We start from the raw sequence: 22,464 nt of genomic DNA, 5'->3' as shown, positions 1-22,464 counted from the left end.
TTATTTTTTTTCCGCTTTATGCGACGAAGCGTCGTTTGTGACAACCAACCAACCACTGCCTTTGACGTCCTCAACATTTTTGCGTTGTGTGAAAATACGGGTGGATGCTCCTCAGTAGAAAAGCGGAGTCACGCACAGCAGTTTGAAGAGAGAGTGTGTGCAGAGCAGCCGATTGACGGGAAGATTTGCATGAAACATGTGACGTGTGTTGTTCGGACTATAACCAGACTGTGAAACAAGGATGAGGAGCCGCAGTAATTCGGGAGTGAGGCTGGATGGATATGCCAGGCTTGTCCAGGAGACTATTCTGTCTCATCAGGTACTCAACGATTGTATGCATTTGACAGTTCATGGTAAAATGGAGCCTGAATTGTGGACGAGAACAGAAATATGTGGTACAAGTAGCGCTAGTGGATCGCGGGCGCCCTCGTGTGGTAGCGGAAAAGTATCACTGTCTTAAGTACTGTCCAGTTCTATTTCACTTTTGGGTTCATTATTAATATGTAACTTTTTATGTCCAATTCATTTTTTTTATTTAAGTGCATTCCTTTTTTATTTTACAGTTTTATTTCATAAACGTTTTTAAGAATAAAACCCCATGCTATTTTTTGATGAACAGTTAGGCCTGATACACTACTGCTTTTTATTTTTTGTGTTTCTGTTGTTGCCAGTTTGTATGTTAACACTACTTAAATAAATGAGAACGGTATTTAAGTAATTATTCATTTGTACTGAGAAGCACATAAAAGTTGTTAGCAACATAAAGTGTGCAGTAAAACAGACAAAATTAAATTCATTGTGCTATTAGGCTAACATGCCACTTTATTACTTTATTATAACATGCCACTTTACATTCACAAAGTCTAATGAGATCCATTGTAACAGAGTCAAATAGGCTCTTTTAATTGTTGCAATATAAATTGACAAAATGTATTTTTTTTCATGTGAAAGATTTTATGTTCCTGTAATTTAGGAAGCTACATAAAAACATGCCTTTACAGAGACAGTAGTGCAGATGGATGGCTGGACTTAGACCAAAGTTCAAAACTCATTATTGTGGTATAAATGAGGACACTAGAATGTTCTTTGAATTCACCCACATTGGTGGTTCCCAAGCTTTCCCCAACTATTTGACCAAAATAGTATTTAAAGGTTAGCTATTGGTTGCAGAAATAAATATTTAGGAACACGCTGTTTTTTTTTCTTTTGCATCGACAAATCCAGATGTTCTGTTGTGCCTTGAGGTTCAGGCTCCACCAGTGTGAAGTGCATAAAAACAAACACGGGCAAAGGTCAACCAACCCTGGTGTAGATTGAGGCCTGCCTCCTGGGACCGACTCTTGAATTGACTTTGAAGCACGCTGGATATATTTGCTTTGTATACCCTCTTTGATGACATAGTGAATACATACACCAAACAAAGCATTCCAGTTGAAACTGCAGGAAGTTAATAATTATCACAGAAAAATGAATGGAATATGCATTTTCATCTATCAATTCATTTAACTTTTTAAAATCGAAAATGAAGCAACATTGTTGATTTCTATCATGCTTAATACTAGTGACTCCTTTTCTCAACATACAACTGGAGCACTAGAAGTCTACCAGAGCCAATGCAAATTAATGCAGGGGAAGAAAACCTCTGCAGTAATTTACTTAAATGTTGCAGATGACATTTTGGTTATCTTAATATACAGCTTCACTTCACTTCCATTTCCAAGTCTGCTGAATAGTCTTACAATTGCGGACCAAGAGGGTACAAGCATGCATGGAGACCAACGATATTGAATAAATGCTAGAGCGGCTTTACCTGTGCTTCATATAAGCCCATTGCTTGTTGTGAATTCATGGGTCACTCAAGTTCAAGTTCTCATGTCCTTGCTGTTGTTGAGTTATGAGTTTCAGTTTTGTGTGTGAATGTATGTGTTTCAGAACCCAGTGTCAGGGCTCCTGCCTGCCAGCACCCAGAAAAAGGATGCATGGGTGAGGGATAATGTGTACAGTATTTTGGCCGTGTGGGGGCTGGGCATGGCCTATCGCAAGAATGCTGACCGTGACGAGGACAAGGCCAAGGCCTACGAACTGGAGCAGGTGTTTGTGACAGCCATTCCTCTTTTCTTTCATCGCCCACATGCTGATTGTACTCGGAGATTGGCTGGAAGATTATCAAACATTTGGAGCTCTTCTGTGCTTCAGTTCAAGTCAAGTTACAGTGGCAAAAGGCTACAAACATAGTGAAATGCACACTTAGATGCATTGATAGATGGATAGATAGTTAATTAATTCTGCTGGAGAGCAATATAAATGTCAGGAAAAGCATATAAATGAACATTAAGATGCTATCCTTGCAACTGGAAGGTTATAGGTCCCATGTAAAGAGTTTTGGTATACATTCTTTTAAATACTTTTTTAATTAAACAATATATTTTGTGTTCAACTAACTCATTTAATTTTTTGTCTTAATTGGGAAATTTAACAAGAAAATAAGTTAAACTTGTAAAAACATCTTCAGCATAACACTGTGTTTGTGAACAGTGTGTTTGTGGACAGATGCTAGTAGAGTGGAGGTTAGCTGTATTTATTCTTATTTGCTTTCTTGGCAGAGTGTGGTCAAACTGATGCAAGGACTTCTGCGATGCATGATAAGACAGGTAAAACAGGCCTGTGTTGTTTTTTTATTTGTTTGTTTTTGCCACAAAGGCTATTTATACATTGTTTAAATAAATCTGTATTTCATAATTTGATGTCGACCAGTATTAAGAGGCTATTGACCCAAGTCCTGCTCTTTGGTAACTACTCTCTGGTTGTTTGTTTTCAGGTTGCTAAGGTGGAGAAGTTCAAACACACACAGAGTACTAAGGATTGCCTGCATGCCAAATATGACACTCCCACTTGTGCCAGCGTTGTGGGAGATGACCAGTGGGGTCATCTTCAGGTGGATGCCACCTCGATTTACTTGCTGATGTTGGCACAGATGACGGCATCAGGTTTGGGCCTTGGCTTTGTTTTCCATGAGGTGTTGTTCAGGCAGAAATATAACAATGACCACTCACACGCACTAAACAAACTTTCACTCACAGAAAGTTTAAATACCTCATCATATGATAAAACCTAAAAATTCATGTGATCACGCAGGTCTTCGGATCATCTCAAACTTGGATGAGGTGGCTTTCATCCAAAACTTGGTCTTTTACATCGAGGCTGCGTACAAGGTTGCGGTAAGCAACCTGATTTGATGAGCGGAACGTTAGGACATGAAGACATTGTGAACCAAGGCCTGCTGCCCTCTTTTAGGATTATGGGATGTGGGAGCGAGGTGACAAAACCAACCAGGGCATCCCCGAGCTCAACGGGAGCTCCGTCGGAATCGCTAAGGTATTTTATTAATTGCAAATTAGAATTAACCCTGCATATTTGTGGTCTAGGATTTTTTTTGTTGGGATTTGCGTTTATTATTTGTAACATTTGGTGATATTTTGATTCAGCAGCAATAAAATGGATTTACGGATTAATTATGTATCTTCTGCTCTTTTGTGGATTCTTTTGCTTGTCACTATGCATCAATGGCATAGAAAGATGAAGATGTATTGTATTTGGACATTGGTTGGGAATCACTGCATGAGGTACTGCACATTAAACCATTAAACCAGTGCAATGTGTTTGTGTTTCCAGGCAGCTCTTGAAGCAATCGATGAGCTAGATCTTTTTGGCGCTCACGGTGGTCCAAAGTCTGTCATCCATGTTCTCCCTGATGAAGTAGAACACTGTCAGGTACAATGCGCCTTCATTCAACCTTCTAAGCGTGCACAAATATGGAGAGCCGTTTCTATCATATCATCTTGCCTCTTTTGACGCGCTTCAGTCCATCCTGTGTTCCATGCTGCCCAGAGCTTCCACGTCCAAGGAAATAGATGCTGGCCTCCTATCTGTTATCTCCTTCCCTGCTTTTGCAGTGGAGGATGCAGAATTGGTGGCCATCACCAAGTCAGAGATTATTAGTAAATTGCAGGTACTATTTAAGACCACATTTTGTTAACTCTATTAAGAAATTATGGGTTTTTTTTAACAGCGTTACCAGACCACTCTGCTGTGACATGTTTAACTCGTAACCACATGTTTTTATTCAAAATACATACAGTAGTTTTAAAAATAAATAAATAAATAAATCTGTGGGTAATTTGGGATAAAATATATATTTTTTTGGTGTCATTTTTCTTCTGTGTGATTCCATGAGATTTTTTTACAGACTAAAGTGAGTTGGCTCAGTAAAGATACACTATTATTCTTATGTAATACCAGTAACCCTGTATTCCCTGACAGGGACGCTACGGTTGTTGTCGCTTCATCAGGGATGGATATCACTGTCCTAAAGAGGTAGGATTTCCACGATTTTTTTTTTATTCAAAGCCTAAATATTGGACAATCTCCCAGGACCCAACCCGGCTCCATTATGATCCTGCTGAGCTGAAATTGTTTGAGAATATCGAATGCGAGTGGCCGATCTTCTGGACCTACCTCATTCTTGATGGAATCTTTACAGGAGACCAAGTGCAGGTAAGAAAGACAAACTCCCTACCTCAATGAAGTTTTTTTTTTATGACTGGCTGCGAATGCACGGTAATGTTATACTAAACTGTTGCGTTCAGGTGCAGGAGTACCGTGAGGCACTGGAGGGGATCTTGATCCGGGGCAAAAATGGCATCAAATTGCTGCCTGAACTTTATGCAGTACCAAGTGACAAAGTACATCACTCCATTGAGAATGATAATGAGATGTATTACATTTTTGCACACTAGTATAGGACATGTTACTAGCATGGCAACAATATACACTAGTTGATATCTGCCTATTACTATTACTGATGAAATACATGGAAAACTAAAACTGTATTTAATTGCAGGTGGAAGAGGAGTACAGCAACCCCCATTCTGTGGACCGAGTAGCCATGGGCCAGTTGCCTCACATGTGGGGACAATCATTGTACATCCTGGGCTGCCTTTTGGCTGAGGTATGTCGTACGATAAGCCTGAGCACCACTTGTGTTGTTAACCCTAAACCTAACCCTGCTACTCCAAATTTAACCCATGTGCGTTCTCTCTTGGAAGGGCTTTTTGGCGCCAGGAGAGATCGATCCACTCAACAGGAGGTTCTCTACAAGTTTAAAGCCAGATGTTGTGGTACAAGGTTGGTTTGAGTTGGGAATAGAAAGTTGTTTGAGCATCTGTTTCAGTAGTAGTAGTAGTAGTACCATTTTGGCAAACAAGTCTGCAATTAAATCCTACTGGTAAAGTACAGTGAAGTATTGACATTTAACACGGTAATAGAACTATTATTAATAATGTTTTTTTTCTTCTGTTACTGCCTTCCACTACTAGCGGGCATTTTGGGCTAGTGGCGTATAAATAGTTTACCAGTAACGTGTAACTGAGTACTAGTAAGAGAAAAGTGGGAGTGCGCTGAATGGATGGATTTAATAATGAGAATAAATAGTGTACTAGTAGACAAAGCTGGAAATCAAAGACATGGCATGAATGTTGATACAAATGTCCCCTTTCAGACTAACGTTTTATAAACTTGCTTGTGTTTGCATCAGTTTGTGTCTTAGCAGAATCGAAGGACATCCAGAATTTGTTGCGCGAGCATGAGATAAAGGTCCAAACGCTGTCTGAGGTTCTGCCAATCAGGGTCCTGCCTGCTCGCATCTTGAGCCACATTTATGTCCGACTGGGTACCCGCACGCAAATGCAAACAAAATACTGTTTTCTTATACTATAATAAGCAAACAAAACCTGGAAAACCGGTCAACATGTTTGCCTGTTTTCTGATATGTTTACAATGAAACACTAATAAGTTCAAAAAAGATTCTTTCCAAGTAATCCACAATGTGAGAAACTATGTAGTGATCCTATTTTTGTGTGTCAATGCAAAAGGGAATTGCAAGAAGCTGGATTTGAGCGGCAGGCCCTACAGACACATCGGAGTTTTGGGAACATCTAAATTTTATGAGATCAGAAACCGCTCTTACATTTTCACCCCTCAGGTACAACAAGCTTCCTCTTTTGCGATTCCCTCATTACTCTTTGTCCTGTTCACACTGCTGTCTTATGCTGTGAAGTTTCTGGATCAGCACCATTTCTATTTGGCCCTGGACAACCAGATGATCGTGGAAATGCTGCGTACGGAAGTGGCCTATCTCTCCTCTTGCTGGAGGATGACAGGACGGCCCACCCTGACTTTCCCCATCACTCGCAGCATGCTTGGTAAAGAGTCACCCAAGTCCCCCTTCACAAATTGCATGTCGATGCAAAGAAAAGTTGTAATTCCAAATAAATTAATTACAATGCTTGTTAATACATATAAGACCCTCTTTTGTGTGTGTGTGTGACTTTTCTGTTGGCTGTTGATGCTTTTTTGCTGATTTTTGGTGCGTGCGCAAGTGAGTGAGCTTTTAGATCAGTTTTTGGTATGTGTGGTGCTTTTTTTACTAACAACTGTATCCCCAGAATAGATTTTCATTCTCCATTGTTTTCATGGTTTGTAATTAGTAGGTTTCAGTTTTCAAGTGACATTATTGTTCATGTTTTCTCATTTTCCTAGTTGAAGATGGAGATGCCATTGATCCGTGTATCATAGCAACGCTGAGCAAGCTGCAGGATGGCTATTTTGCTGGAGCAAGGTCTGTTTTCTCATACAGGAGCATGACTCCCATTGAACAAATTTTGCAGTTCAAATTTTGTATTGAAAATTGGAACAGTTGGGTATTCAAGATATTCGAGGTTTATAATAAGTTCACCAATCTTTTCTAACTGGTTCATCCTGAAATTTCACCCAAAAGGTCCATATCTCTAAATGTTTGTGAATTGTGAACATCCGTTTTGGTGTGCCTTTAGGATCCAGATGTCAGACCTCCCCAATCTACAAAACACTTCCTTTCACACTCACCTCAGCTTCTTGGATGAAGAAAACGACAATTTACTTGAAGTGGATGACGAGGGAGATGAAGACTATGGGGAAGAATACAGTCACTGTGAGCTTCCAGGTAGCCTATATTATTTTGATTTCACATGTATGTTGAAAGTTTCCACAGTTTTGCTACACGCTTCAGTTGAATTCCTAACTAAATATTTTCTTGCACTTTAGAAGGCTCAGACGACATGTTTGATCAGTACCTCACGCAGCTCCTCCACAGCACCACCTCCAGATGTCATCTTCCTCCCATCCAGAGTGGGCAGCATCATGTGTTCAGTGCTGAACACACCACCAGAGATATTCTGTCGATGATGGCCCAGGTTCAGGGGCTTAACATGCCTAGTGAGTTGGAATAGTCTATTATTGCATTACCAGCTGCCAACATGTCAATTAAAAGGGCAATCCATTCCTAATAGCAAAATTCATGTTATTCATTTGAATATTTTGTATCAAAAAGAAAAATAGTGCGGAACCAACCACTCATAGCAGGGATGTTATTACAATAAAAGTTATTAAAATAATAATAATAATAATAATAAAAGTTAGTATAATTTCTTTAAATTACTTTTTGGATTGCAATTTTGTAAACGTACTGTATGTGTTAATATTTAAAAAACATACTAATCGCTCTGCAGCGATTGTATATTACAACAAACATGTTTGTATGTTCTTTAGAGTCTTCCATGTATCTACCCGTTGTCCCTCCCATGAACAAGCATCGCAAATCTCTGAACCTGTTGGAAGTTCCTCAACCCGCTTCACATGCGAAGCAGCACAAGGTAGCCAAATATAAAACAATTTCGATTGACTATTTTCCTCTCAGAAAGTATCTCAGCATTTATTCCAGTGACTGCCTCTTTGGTGCATGCCATCGCCTACTGTACATATTGTGTATAATTTTTTTTGGACAAAGTGTCGCAGTGCAACTGATCTCCACCTGCCACGAGACGCCCAAGGCAACACAGATTTTGCAGCGCTGGTGAGGCAGCTGAGGGAGTGCCCCACTCTACAGGACCAAGCAGACATCCTTTATATTCTCTATGTGATGAAGTAAGACAAAAAGACAAGCAATGATGACCCAAAGCATTTCCTTACAAGCTCTTTTTGTGCTCGCTGCCCAGAGGAGCTGATTGGCTCCTTGAGGTGTCGGGTCCAGGTCACGGTTGGGTGAGTGTGCGCACCCTGTTGGAGGAGCTGTATGTGCAAGCTGGAGCCTCCCAGGAATGGGGTCTCATCAGATACATCTCGGGAATCCTACGCAAGAGAGTAGAGGTCCTTGCTGAGGTCAGGAAATCCAATTTTAGCTTTATCATAAACAATTTATTGTATAATATATGAGCTTGTTTTTAATAAAAGTGAATGAGCTGCATGTATAGCTACAGTGGTGAAAGATTTTTATTTAAAAAAAAAACATTGGATGTATTTAACAATATGTATGTAATTGTTTTATGTGTGTGATGCACAGGCCTGTACAGACCTTATTTCCCACCACAAGCAGATTACCGTAGGTCTTCCTCCTGAACCCAGGGAAAGAGTCATCACAGTGTAAGTCAAATTTCCTAAAAACTTTCAATCTATGCTTGAATTGTTTTACATTCATTTCTTTCCCAGTCCCCTCCCCCCCGAGGAGCTGAACGCCCTCATCTTTGAAGCCAGCGGTCAGGACATCAGTGTTGCTGTGCTCACTCAGGTGTCCTTGGAGATCAGTGTAATGTTTTTTTTTTTGGTTTTGTGACAACCAGTGTGAGACGTGCGCTGATCTTGCAGGAAATCATGGTCTACTTGGCCATGTATGTGCGCTCCCAGCCTGCCCTATTTGGTGACATGCTCCGTCTGAGGATAGGACTCATCATGCAAGTGATGGCAACCGAGTTGGCTCGCAGTCTTCGATGCTCTGGTAGGAACTTGTCAGACAGGCTATTAATGGATTTTGAAACAATTTGTCTGTTGTTCTTAATTTGATGTAATTATTATGAGGATAATGTTCCAAAAGGCTTCATTCCATTGTAGGTGAGGAGGCCTCTGAAAGCCTGATGAGCCTCAGTCCTTTTGGCATGAAGAACTTGCTGCACCACATCCTCAGTGGCAAGGAGTTTGGAGTGGAAAAAAGCAGTGAGTGTTTGTTCCACAACTATTTTATCTGACTGAGAGCAGCTGCAATCTTTCTATTTCCGTCATTGTGTCTAATGTTCGGGGGTGTATGTTTTCTTGTCTGTGTGCATCAGTGCGACCTATCCAGTCAACAGCCACCAGTCCGGCCATCTCTATCCATGAATTAGGACACACTGGAGCCACTAAGACAGAGCGCTCAGGGTTACACAAACTCAAAAGTGAAATCAGACAGGTGAGGTTAGCAAATTTACCTGAGAGAATAAAAAATCTATGAAATGTGTCCAATAATAGTGTTTCTTTTGCCTTTGGTTGCAGTTGGATGGCTCTCGGCCACTCAGTGTGGGTTTGAGAAAAAAAAAGGATATATGTGACTCTCGCTAACATTGACCATCTGCTATATCTACATATTTTTGTACTGCAGCTCCATTATGGGAATGGCCGCTCTGTCTCGCTGCGTTTGTACAAGATCATGAACTGATCTCATCTTTTTTTGTAACCAGCTCAAACTGATTTCATTCATCACATCACGCCTCGAAGGATGCTCGAAAGCATCTCCAACTTCATGTCATATCATCCATGTGCTTACGTAGATCGTCAGTGGCAGTATGTCCACATGCAGCAATGTCACCTCTCCTCGCTCCACGGTAAAAACGTCTCACCTCATGTTTTCAATTCATTTCGCATTTGAAAGGTTTGATTTGACGATTGCTGTGTACGCTGAGCAAACTCGACACAATGGCATGTTAATTGTGACTATTGTGTAATGATGATGCAATTTTTAAACCAATTATATGAAGCTGGATCATTTCTCATGGCATGTCGGATGACCTCTCATGGCAGACTGGTTGAGGATTTTTGCTCTAGTGCATGGTTCATAACAAAAACATTCAGGCCATAGTAGTAAAACAATGCAACCCAGAATCGCTCTTGTGAAAGTAAATTCTTGTTTTCACCACAGCGTTGCAGCAGCCCCTCCACTCCCAGTGGCATGTTATCCCCCGTGGGCTCTGCACAAGGTGACGCACAGCTGCACTGGGAGGAGAGGCAAGGCCAATGGCTCAGGAGACGCAGGTTGGATGGCGCCATCAACAGAGTTCCGGTGGGGTTTTACCAGAGGGTGTGGAAGATTCTGCAAAAGTGCCACGGCCTGTCCATCGATGGATACGTATTACCCTCGTCCACCACAAGAGAGGTACTCTCCAATGAAAGCCTAATATCCCAAATTCCATGTCAGAAGTCTGTATTTCAGTAACAGCCTGGGAACACGGTATCTACATGGATGCATTTTTCTGCCTTCTGTGTAGATGACAGCAAGAGAAATCAAGTTTGCGGTGCAGGTAGAGTCAGTTCTCAACCACGTGCCTCAGCCAGAATACAGACAGCTGCTGGTGGAGACCTTGACGGTTCTGGGCCTGGTAGCCGACGTGGACGTTGACAGCATTGGGGGTATCATCCATGTGGAGCGCATCCTACACATGGCCAACAACTTGTTCCTTAGCGACCAGGTATGGCACATTGACAGGAAGGAGCATCTATTTTGGAAAACATGTCTAAAAAGTCTTTTTTTTTCTCTCCAGAAATCTCACAGTGCCTGTGATTATTTCCTCGAGAAGGACCCTGCAACAGGAATCTGCAACTTTTTCTATGACAGCGCTCCCAGTGGCCGCTACGGCACCATGACGTATTTGTCCAAAGCGGCAATCGCGTACCTTCAGGACTTTCTGCCAAATTCTAGCTGCCTGATGCAGTGAAAGCTGTTATTTTATTTCATTTTTATTAAGTAATTATTTGATGTCCTTGACATCCATCTTAAGGTCCATGATACTGGTCTGCTTTTTATACTCACTACTACAACAAATCATTAGATAGAATGACCTACGAGTACAACCTTAAGATAGATTTCTCTCATATTAAGTAAATGCTCAAACATCTTTTCGTTAGGAAAAACCCGATTAGTCCCATAATGGGGAAATTTACATTCATTATTCCAAATGCTATTTGTAAGGCAGTCGATGGACTATCGTCTTTCCATACACTGGGTTCTCCTGAAAGACTTGTGAGGAGGTAGGCATGTGCTTGTAATATTTACTCCAAAGATCTGTTGACATCATATCTTCACAATACATTTGTAAACCTGGACTGTGGACATAATTTTGTATGTGCATTTATTCCTAAATCAAGATCTACAGTTTCTCACAAATGTGAGTACCACCCCACGCATTTCTGAAATGTATATTTACAGTCAGCCCGGTGGAGCATGCGGTTAACGCATCTACCTCATGGTTGACATGTGGTGCTTGTGTCCGTCTGACAGTTAAAAAATTCTGGGATCATTGTGGAGTTTGCATGTTCTCGCTGGGTAATCCATAGATCTAATCAAAATGTTTCGTATTAATGAGAGTAGTAGGAGTTAATGTGTAATGACGGTGTCCAACAGGTGTATTTGACACCTGAATTTCCTCCTGGGATCAATAAAGTATCTATCCATCTATCACCACACGGTTGAAACTACTTTTATGGTAAACCAGCATATAAACAATTGATGCAGATTGCATGGTGCCCAGTGAATACTGATCAGCTACACATGCTACACGTGCTGAATAAAGTATGTGAAATAATTCCATAAGTGTGGGCATGACTGCATCCCAGCTGGCTCTAAACATTTGAATGCTCTTGAATGTCCACCTATTCAATATTTCAGTATTTAAAGTAGCTGAATAGTAAAACTGTTGGTTATGCCAAACTGCCTTTTTGGATCATCCTAAAATCCCACCGACAAAACCTTGTGATTATTGCACCTTTCCATTGCAGCAATAATAATAAACACTGCAGAATCACAATCGAATCCACAATTCATTTCCAGGGGAAGGCCCAAGCTATCCAAAATCAAAATGTCTACCACCTACTCTCCACTCGTCTTGTGTTGCTGATCCTTGGTGTCCAGTTTGTGCACAACTCTAAAGGCCTCCAGGAACTCGGTGAAGTCTATACTGCCGTCTTTGTTAAAGTCGATACTTCGAGCCAGGTCATCAATGGCTCCGTTGTTGCTGTCTACCCCCAGGTGAGCGCTGAAAAGACGCCACGTCTGACGGAACTCTTCGATGGAAATAAGACCTGAAATGTAACAACGCTGATCTTCACCAGTTCCAAGAAGAAAAGTCCTTTCAACAAAGTGCAGTGCTTCTCTACCTGAGTGGTCTTTGTCGATAATGTTGAATATGATTTCAATGTCTGTCCTGTATCGAAACAGAGTTTCTGCCAGGTTTGGTGTGACCTACGAGAGGGAAGATCTCTCAGCAAATATTCTTACAGCCGGGTACATTACATGCAAAAAATAACAATCCCAAAGTTCTTGCCATTAAAGTTCTATAAAAATGGAGTTTGGGTGGTCTGTAACCTGAGGCAGCTGTATCCCGGCACCCATGTCCTCAAAGCAGGACTGGTAGTCCACACTGCCGTCTGGTGCCAGATGAGCTAAACGAGGACACAGGGTCCTCCACGGCAGGTCCAGCCTCAGGACAGAACCCAACACCAGAGCCCACTCACTGACCGTCACTCTACCTAGAGATTGTTGGAGTCGTTTTCAAATCTTCGAATGCACTGAAGCACAGGGGACAAGAGTGATTGATGCTTAGCCTACCACTGTCATTCTGGTCATACTTCTGGAAGCCAGCAAGGAGGTCAGAACGATGGGCAAACACTTTTTCTTTCAGAGCCCTGAGAGCTGAACCCTCAGCAGCTCGCACTCTGTGAACACAGCCAAAAATCAATGTTAGTAGCTACATGTATTTTTTTATTTTTTTGCTTCGTGTCATTGTGGACCAATGGGCAATACGGTCCCAAACTCGATGTACCTTTGAGTCAATGTGAGTTTGCGTGTTGAGCGGCTGACTTGGTACTGGTAGAAACGTGGAACCAGATCTCTCCCCAGTTTAATGTAGGCTCCTCGATTGCTTCCCTCCTCATAATAGTTAGATGCAGAGAAGATGGTGATCACCTGTTGAGTAATGACAAATATATTTTCTTTCAAATCTTGAAATAGGAAATAAGTCAGGGTGGAAATACCTGGCCACTGTGACACAGCTCATAACCTTCTTGTTTGCACTCGTGGGATCTGATGATCAGCTGCAGGCCATGTTGGAGCAGCAATCTCCGAGTGACGTCGGGGCCAAAGTAGCAGCCACCACCTCTGAATGTGTTTGGGCTGCAGCCTTCTTGGGTTTTGGGGTCACTCCACAGTATGTCCACAATCTACAACAAAAAGTTACTGGGATAAATTATAGCGTGTTCTGCCATGATACCCCCAGTAAGAAGTGTATAATCGCCTATAGATGTTGGCTAACCACTACTTTTGTCTAAATGACGCCTCTCAATGTACTAAGATGCAATAAAATGGCAGCAAAACTCTACATTTGTCCAAAGTTCCTCAACTCACTTGAATTTCTTGGCATCAAGACGCCACAATTTGGTGATCAAGCTCTACCTTTATCTAAATGAAGCTCCTAAATTCTTGAATATAGTTCCTCTGCACCAAGATGTCGCTCGCCCGTCCCTCAAAAGCTTTGTTTGCCACAAGATGGTGGCAGAGAACTACTTTTCTATCGCCTGTCTTCTGAAGCTTCGCACCTCACAACATTATAGCTCCTTGACACCAAGATGCCACATGCCACAATAAGCTCAGAAGTAAAATAAATGAGCTATTTTAAACAGAAATATGACTTGGGTAGAAAAATGAAGAGCTGAATTTCAAAGATTTTGAATACATGCGCAAAGAGCCAAACACTGTAATGTCATCTGTTACCTGTTTCCATTCCTGCTCCTTTTGTGGAGGCAAAGGAGGCGGAATGGAGGTTGCAGAATCCAGAAAAGGCACTTGGAGGATGTTTATGTTGTATGGCACATTGGGAGAGGACGTGCACGGATTAGGTGAGAAGCACGATGAGGTGTGTGGAGAACAGAGTGAGGAAGATGACGAAGAGGATGAGGAAGATGAGGAAGAGATGGAGGCAAAGCTGTCTTGTTGGCTTAGTCTGGAGCACCTCCTTCTGAAGCGACACAAAAACCAAGGGCTTAAAAATGGCAAGACTTATGATGTCTGACAGAAGCCCCTTTCTGGTTCAACTCTGACCTTCGGTTTGGGGTTCTTTGGTTCTTGTGACTGCGATAAGTATCCGTGGATTTCATTCTTTTCATTTGTTTGTTGGACTGACCGATATCCAGCTGCTCCAAACTCCGTCTGGGAAGCCTCAGCGCCGATTTAACCTGGTAAATATTTGGCATAAAATCTCAGTCAGTCAGTCTTATCGATATAGTGCAGCATTTTTTGGGGAGGACTAGAATAGTCACACATAGATTAGAATACTGATTTATGAACAACACACTTTTTTCTGCCTATAGTAGTGACTGATGTATGCAAAAAAACGGATATTTGTCTTCCTTCCTGACCTTGTGCCGATCAATGACACTGAGGAAGTCTAAGTCAGTCTGGTCTGATATGCCCCCATGAACAATTAGGACCTTCCCATCTATCACTGTGGCAACAGGCAGAAAACTGAAGACGTCCTGAAAAAGCTGCAGGATCTCACACCCGTTAGCCTGTTCACAGAAAACGTAATACGTTACATCCAGTATTGTGGGTATCGAGAAATCATTACTACACTGCCAAACCATACCTTGTACTTTTGCATGACCTCTTTTGTGAATCCGTATCTGAAATGAAAAGCAAAGATGGTTTCTATGATTGCACTCGATGCATGATTTGTGTCTGTACTATTAACCATTAAACATGCATGTTTTCTCTTTTGATACTCCACTTCCGGTTTACCTGAGGTTCATAATATGGTCCTCGTGGTTTCCTCGGTTCAGATGCATGTAATCAGGGTAAAGTAGCAGGTAAGCAAACAGGAGGATGACCACCTCAATTGACTTTTTCCCTCGGTCTACAAAGTCCCCGTTAAATACGTATGGCGTCTCAGCAGAAGGGAGGCCGTTCTGGTCAAGATCAAGTCAAAGAGGCCTTTGTACATTTGATTGATTGTTGCTATTTTCAATTCAAGTGGCTCACAAATTAGGGACAATAGAAAAATGCAGCTCCCAGAGTTACAAGAGAGTACAAGAGTCAGAATGTCAAGACTTACCTTGTAAAATATAAGAAGCAAGTCATCAAGTCGACCATGAAGATCACCTAAAGTACACATAAGAGAAAGAAATGCATGAACATGACCGATGAAAGGTGTGTCCAAAGTTCAACGTATCCCCCAAATCATACAGTTTAGAGGCCAAACAATACTTTCTAGATGCTTCCAGGTGTCATTAAATCTTTTGTGCATTTTTTTTCCGAGCATTTCTCTCCCATTTAAAACATTCGACCGCCATTAAAATACAATAGCATAGTAGGACTAAGTGACTAAGACCACCTACCACATATAGTGATCTCCTTTGTGTAGGAAGTGGACAGGTGGATGACATTGGGCATCTGTTTGAGGAGCTTCTTGGTCTCATAGAGAAGCTGCAACACGTATCTGGCGTGAAGAGTCTGTGCAAAGGAGGCTTCTAATTAACAGGTGCTTCTCGGTAAATGAGCTAGCTCGTGGGGAAGTTTGTTTTACATTGACATGAAGACCTATGATACAAATGCCGATGCTCAGCTCATCCAAGTGTCCCTTTAAGTATCAAATATATCGAAAAACTGCTCAAACAGCAATCCTTGAAATTGAGTAAATACTCAAATGGCTTCATAAATAGTGAGGACAAAAATCATATCCGGACATGCACCTCAAATGGAAATCAAGGATATCAAACAGCTTTTGAGATACGTGACAAGCAATGGGAGGAATCACAATTTACCTGCTGCTCTTTAAAGGCACCGAGAAGAGCGTTTGTGTCTGACACGGAGAGGGGAAACGACAGTCGTGGTCCGATGTACGACTCTGGAACTTGGATTGCGTCGTAGCAGCCCTCTCGGTCTAACCAGGGGTCAATCACGGGCTCCAGAAGTTGCGAAATCAGATCTGTTGACCACAGCGAGGGGGAACAGAAAGCAGATTTTGCTGTATGACAGTTACAACGATTTAAAAAGCCAAATCCTCTATCAAAAAAAATAAATAAATCTATCTTTGGGAATTCAACCCCCTGCCCAATTTGAGTTAGTTCTAGTAATTAGTTATTTTGTTCATTTCAGTGAGAATTGACTGTCATTAGATTACGAAATGATGCAGACTTTTCTGCAACACCTTGGTATTCAATAAGCATTACAAACAGCCATTCCATTCACTTCCTTGACTATTTTGTGTGAATTAATGTCCTTTATTGTGTCACACAGAGATGTCGTGTGTCATAAATGGCAGCGAGGGTCTGGCCCTTTTCCATCACTTCATTTGACTCAAAAAAAGACCATCTAGCTGATGAGGATTAGCTTTACAATGGTGCATAAGGCTTTTTAGCTGAATGAGTGGGTCAGTGCACCCTTAAGCCACAGCTGCCTTCATGAGACACGTAACGCTCACATTAGTTGCTAGGCAACACAAAGGGGTTTTCACATCCAAATAAAAGAGCATCACTAATCAAAGTGGTGTTTCATTTGATTGACTGAAGGCTATGTATGAATACACGTGTACAAATGTGATGCGATTTAACCTTTTGAATTGCTTATTATATACGTATTACACAGATATGGTGCGTATTAGACAGAACATTCTATTTTAATTCAAAGCAGTGGAAAAAAAAGGAATATAGTCGATCCCTATTGATCACGGGGTGAAAATCACTGAGAAGAAACTGTATAACCATGTTACGTATTTTTTTAAATAGTTTTAACCTTTTGAAACAATGTCAAAGTCAAAAAAAAAAGTCAAAGTCAGCTTTATTGTCAATCTCTCCACATGTCACAACACACAAAGAGACCGAAATTACGTTTTTCTCCATCCCACGGTGACGAGACACATACCACGATAGACATACGAGTACGCGACACAATATAATATGTATGACATAAGCCAAGTGTGCTTGCTTCTAGGTGTTTATTTATCACTCCCAAGTTTACCATAAAACGAGTAAGCATGTAATTCTCTCTTTAGGTTTAGTTTGATACTAAAGTTAAATGATTAAATTTTTTTTTTTTTTTTTTAAATACTATAACTGCTGCTTATTGTGAAGTGAGTTCAGTTGTCCTTTGTACCAGTTGTTCTCGCTGTCATCTTACCTGGTCCATTTCCATTTAGCTGAGTGAAGTTGTCAAGCATGAAGCTGAAGAAACCCGACAACTGAGGGGAAACAGCGTCAAACAAAAAGCTCGGTGAGGTTTAAAGGTTGACTTTAAGACATCTCACTGTACTTTCCTGTTTCGGAGACTCGCCTGGAGCTGATCCTGTTCGCCGGCGTATTCGATGGATTGGAAGATGTTCCAAGTGTACCTTCGCCTCATCTCCAGGCGGGCCATGTAGCGGCGGTACCAGCGCTGGATCAGCACTGCTGCCTTCATAGCTACAGGAGCAACACAACATGCCGCATCATAAAATGCCATACATTTGAGTAACAGGCATGAGTAGAAAAACACATTCATGGGTCAGAGTCATTTTTCAAATGTGTCATTGTTGTTCTACCAACGCGCCAACTGGTGACATGAAAGAATAAATGCGTAAATGACTAATATGCTCACCCTAATGTAGGTACTGTCCTGAGAAGTAGGATCATACAAGTAGTGACAGAATTAAAAAGTATTGTGCTTCACTAGTAGTACTTGTAGCGTGCAGATATCAACTAGTACACAATTTTGGCTCACGAGTTCAATCAGCTTGTCAGGCACTAATATATTGACCTTAAGATGGATATCAAAAATATTGAATTAGTGCTGAAGCATCTTTCATATAGGATCAGTAATTAGTAAATTGTTGTACCGGGTTCATTTTTTTTCTTTTTCAAATCAGACTAGCATTTGCCAATGACCATAGAGAAGACTATCTTTTTTAGAAATAAATTGCTCTTACTTAATGCTGGATTGGGTGGCTTTGTTTCATCTGAGTGAAGAAGAATAGAAGTCAGCGATGGAACGTGTTAATTGAACAAAATTAAATCAAATCAAAGCAACGCAAACACGCAACGCAAACCAAATAGGGAAGTGTTAACAAGACACCAGGGAGGCCGTGAGCCACTGCGGGACAGGAAAAGCTCAACACATTACACGTACACAACCTTTGAGACAAACAACAGAAAGAAGACAATAGGGATTACAAACATTCGTCACAAATATACGGTTGTAGTCTGCGTTGACAAGCAATTGGCCATTTGCTCTTCTCTAACAAGTCGCTGGATGGAAAAAAATCACAACAGGTATGAGAGAGACTGGGAGAGTCACAGAAAGACAATCAAGTGGACATTATCAGAAAGCTTTTGCTCGATTCACGGGTCAGGGTTTCTATGGTGGCGAACAGCTAGTTGGGCACGGTTGAGTGTGAATTCAAAAGTTTAGAGGGTCAAATTGAGTTCACCTGTGAAGGTCATTTTAGGGCCATCCTGAAATTTCACTCAAATATCCAATTAGCCTTTTTAAGGATAGTCTATTAGTCTTAAATTCATTCATATCAGATTCTGAGTGAATAAAAAATTATTCCACTCATTAACAATACAACACCTAAATTGTTTATGCTGAGTTATTCATCAAAGGTGTTATAGCACATTTAATTGGATGGTTTTTTTTTATTAAACTAATCCCAAAAGAGACCACATTTCACAACCTTTGAGCTACGGCAGACCCAAGGTTCATGTCACAGCAACACCTACGTACCTGCCACCTTCGTCACTTGTGTCTCTATGGCAACTGAGGCGCCGCATCCCATGATGAGCAGTGAGAAAGCCCACAAATTGCATGAATGGGGAAAAAGGTGGATCACATATGGCAGGTGGAATCTGCGAAGCCGTCTGTGGCGAGGTGGATGTGCTCAGCACAGCACTTAGACAGAATGGGAGAGCCATTGATACGTATAGTCAGAGCATGGACAATGATAAAAAAAATATGTAATAAAAAAAAAAAATCAATATAAAAAAACATACAAAAGTAAAATTTATCAAAACATACAAAAGTTTAACTCAAATTCAGACTCAAATGGAATAACTGCCATTTAAGCAATATTTTGTTGGTAAATGTAAATTCAAACTGAGATGGAGAAAATTACATCTAATTTGAAGGGTTTCACTTGCACTTTTTTTAATTCTATGCATTTAATCTAACTTTTTTTAAATTCTATTGTTTTGTATGGTTAAAAGCGTCAGTTAAAATGATGGCAAGAAAAATTACTAGAAATTCAAAGTTTCAATATGAACTACTAGTTCTGTAATTGAGCGGTACTTTTCTGCCATGTGAGTTTGAATTTGAATTTAATTTTTTCCTCCCCACACAAAAAATACCTTGTTCTAATTTTAATGGCATTTCATTAAGAATTTTGATTAGACTGGACTGGAAAGGTAAACCATCAGGTACAGACATTTGGTTTCAGATTTTTTTATCAACTTAAAATAGTGATGAACTGTGTACGCTAATATCAGAGAACAATTAATTCAATTAAAATAGTACATTTAATCCTGCTCTCTTAACACCAGCAAAACCTTATCCTGAATGATGACAACAGAATGATTGAAAGTGATGCTCTTACCTGCTCAATGTTTACAAGTGAGTCACAAACCATGAGATGGATCCACGTGCTTCCCATCCAACTTTGGACAAGCCCAGAAGATATTTAGGTGCTTTTTCCATTGCAATCAATGTCATCCTTATATCGTGCTCATGTCTGAGGCGGAGATTGTGTAGCTCTTCAGGAGGAAGAGGAAAAAGAGGAAGAGGAGGAGATGCGAGGAAATCATAGAGGCGGAGACATCAAGTGATCCCATTGCATGTAGTTCACCAATTCCCCAGCCAGGGTGCAGTGACAGATCAGGTGTGCAGCAGAAAATCATCCCATTTTACCAGTGACCTTAATGAGAAATCCCATAGGTGGGTGAACAATCAGCATTGGCGTCATGGTGTTATATCCCTTAAGCAAAGTATATTTGAGTACTTAGTAAGCGTGGAGAAACATAAAAATTCACAGACATTCTTTCTCTTCAGCAAAGAACAAAAATCACTGGCTTACGGAACACTTGAGACTGACTCCGTGCGGAGTATATCCAAGTTTGGTACACTGCCCCCATGTGGCCAAGCCACATACAACAGAAAGAGCAGCACAATGTCCTGCAACTTGAAGGAGAAAAACAAGTTGCAGGATGCTTACATTGCATTTGCTTAGGTCAACATATTCTGTGGAAAAGCAGTTTTGGGGAGAATAAAGAAAGAAATTGTTTTTACTGTAAGACTAATTAAGAAAACAGAAAAGTGTTTTAAATGCATGCTCTGAGATGCACAGTTTCAAGACAAGAGAATCATTGAGGCCGTTTTAAAGTCTGGACATTGTGCTAACAAACTGAAATTCGAACGGTTTTGCACGAGTTTTGTTGACTGTCTCCACTGCAGTAAATCACATAAGACAAAAACTGAACTGCTGTATGTAACCATACAAGCCACAAAGTAAGTTGAGAGGGTTTAAAAACAAAACAAAATACCAGTGCAAAGCCTGAGACTTAGTTAAAAATATACTCTTTAATAATAGAAGTGGGCATTTCCCATACCACATCATGCAGCAACCTTGGTACAAATCTTTTGTCGTACGAGTGTGACAGCAGCGTCGATCTCACGCAGGGTGATGACTTTGACCCGCTTTCTTCTCGAGAGCCTGGAAGCCTCCGAGCTCACCAGTCCGAGCACGAGAGGTCTGGGCAAAGTGTGATTACCAAGCAGGAAACCCAAAGGGCCCAGCCCGGTTGGAATGACCTGCTCAAGGAGATGAAAAGCTTCAAATGTGTATTGCTGCCATACCAGTTAAAAAAAAAGTTCCATACCAAACACCTTTGCTGGGGTTTAACCCCATGACGAGGTTTGAGAGTGGAGCGATCACAATGCTTCCTCTTCTTGGGTGCTCCCCGGGCAAGAGCCTTCATTTTGTTTGATGCTGTGTCTGGATTGTGTCAAAGTAGTCACCCAAGAAGGTTTGCTTCCTGAAACATAGCAGCAAAGGAGTAAAAAATGAGCTTGCGCCTTGGATGAGAGACAGGCAGAAGTGCAAAATGGTGCATTCAATGACACCAAATTTAAAAGCGCTTTCCCTAATGAGGCTTAATTACTTTCACACTGACAGCTTTGCGTGGAATGAGGCGTTCGCAGGCTTCTTGCTACGCTGGAATTCTGTATATCCGTGCCATTTATCTATCTATCTATCTATCTATCTATCTATCTATCTATCTATCTATCTATCTATCTATCTATCTATCTATCTATCTATCTATCTATCTATCTATCTATCTATCTATCTATCTATCTATCTATCTATCTATCTATCTATCTATCTATCTATCTATCTATCTATCTATCTATCTATCTATCTATCTATCTATCTATCTATCTATCTATCTATCTATCTATCTATCTATCTATCTATCTATCTATCTATCTATCTATCTATCTATCTATCTATCTATCTATCTATCTATCTATCTATCTATCTATCTATCTATCTATCTATCTATCTATCTATCTATCTATCTATCTATCTATCTATCTATCTATCTATCTATCTATCTATCTATCTATCTATCTATCTATCTATCTATCTATCTATCTATCTATCTATCTATCTATCTATCTATCTATCTATCTATCTATCTATCTATTTGTTTGTTTATTTGTTTATTTATATTTATTATTAATTCAGCATTCAATCTGGTGGGTATGCCTTCTGAGTTTGAATTGAATGTTTAATCTTTGAAATTATTTTAACCATAAATATTTTTAACACCAAAATTGTTTTGTTATTGTTAACTCTTAGATTAGGTTAGACTAGGGTTGGATTTATCCTAGGACCTGAAATTAAACAAAACCTTATTTGATTCACTTCACCTCTCCCAAGCATAAACAAACAAAAATAAATCATTCACGGAAATGTCTGCTTATAAAATTTACTTCTTCATACTCATAAACATCCATTCATGTATTTTTACAACATGTAAACAAACAACTATCCACACAAGGACCATTTAGAACCTTTAAAGAACCTAACGTATGAAATTGTTTTGGAATGAGGGCTTTGACTTTGTTTGACGAGATTGTCACAAATGTGGCTTCATTCTAGCATAAATTGCCCTAATGATAACAAACATATCATTGGTGTAGTCTCCCACTGCATATGCCAGCAGCAGAACAGTTGGAGGGGCTTTGCCAGATAAACATGGCATTAGGTTGGGTCATCCGGGTCCTGTGGATTATTGTAATCCAGACTTTGTATGAGTGCTGGCTCGCTTCCT

General features: G+C 40.5%; 2 protein-coding genes across 3 annotated transcripts; one reads left to right on the top strand and one right to left on the bottom strand.

Annotated features, from left to right (window-relative positions):
• phka2 (phosphorylase kinase, alpha 2 (liver)) lies at nt 1-11,578 on the top strand. 2 transcript variants are annotated; one of them, XM_061276998.1, is made up of 31 exons: nt 2-319; nt 1,933-2,091; nt 2,604-2,651; nt 2,819-2,987; nt 3,136-3,218; nt 3,295-3,375; nt 3,673-3,771; nt 3,863-4,009; nt 4,321-4,374; nt 4,432-4,554; nt 4,647-4,742; nt 4,901-5,008; nt 5,106-5,184; nt 5,594-5,728; nt 5,931-6,040; nt 6,116-6,260; nt 6,598-6,676; nt 6,891-7,039; nt 7,141-7,311; nt 7,645-7,748; nt 7,883-8,019; nt 8,091-8,253; nt 8,435-8,514; nt 8,581-8,659; nt 8,737-8,866; nt 8,980-9,081; nt 9,195-9,313; nt 9,672-9,725; nt 10,040-10,273; nt 10,386-10,586; nt 10,659-11,578. In XM_061276998.1, exons 1-31 carry the CDS (start codon nt 242-244, stop codon nt 10,830-10,832), a joined length of 3,690 nt encoding a protein of 1,229 aa, XP_061132982.1. In that variant the 5' UTR covers nt 2-241; the 3' UTR covers nt 10,833-11,578. The 2 variants fall into 2 exon arrangements, with proteins under 2 accessions (XP_061132983.1, XP_061132982.1); XM_061276999.1 differs by lacking the exons at nt 10,040-10,273; nt 10,386-10,586; nt 10,659-11,578 and having other exon boundaries at nt 1-319; nt 9,397-9,677.
• An 85-nt stretch (nt 11,579-11,663) lies between these two features.
• On the bottom strand, nt 11,664-18,336 carry ppef1 (protein phosphatase, EF-hand calcium binding domain 1). Its single transcript, XM_061277000.1, has 17 exons — nt 18,066-18,336; nt 17,435-17,562; nt 17,282-17,342; nt 15,928-16,091; nt 15,502-15,616; nt 15,219-15,265; nt 14,906-15,072; nt 14,754-14,790; nt 14,527-14,676; nt 14,210-14,343; nt 13,883-14,126; nt 13,147-13,332; nt 12,936-13,078; nt 12,722-12,828; nt 12,479-12,642; nt 12,271-12,355; nt 11,664-12,195 (listed from the first exon to the last, which is right to left on the bottom strand). Exons 2-17 carry the CDS (start codon nt 17,558-17,560, stop codon nt 11,984-11,986), a joined length of 2,142 nt encoding a protein of 713 aa, XP_061132984.1. The 5' UTR covers nt 17,561-17,562; nt 18,066-18,336; the 3' UTR covers nt 11,664-11,983.
• Nucleotides 18,337-22,464: the final 4,128 nt, after the last annotated feature.

Source organism: Syngnathus typhle, linkage group LG4 (assembly GCF_033458585.1).
Source record: "Syngnathus typhle isolate RoL2023-S1 ecotype Sweden linkage group LG4, RoL_Styp_1.0, whole genome shotgun sequence".
In the NCBI taxonomy this organism is placed as follows: domain Eukaryota; kingdom Metazoa; phylum Chordata; class Actinopteri; order Syngnathiformes; family Syngnathidae; genus Syngnathus; species Syngnathus typhle.
Note: the sequence above shows the minus strand (reverse complement) of the source record. Positions and strands in the feature narration are given on the sequence as shown.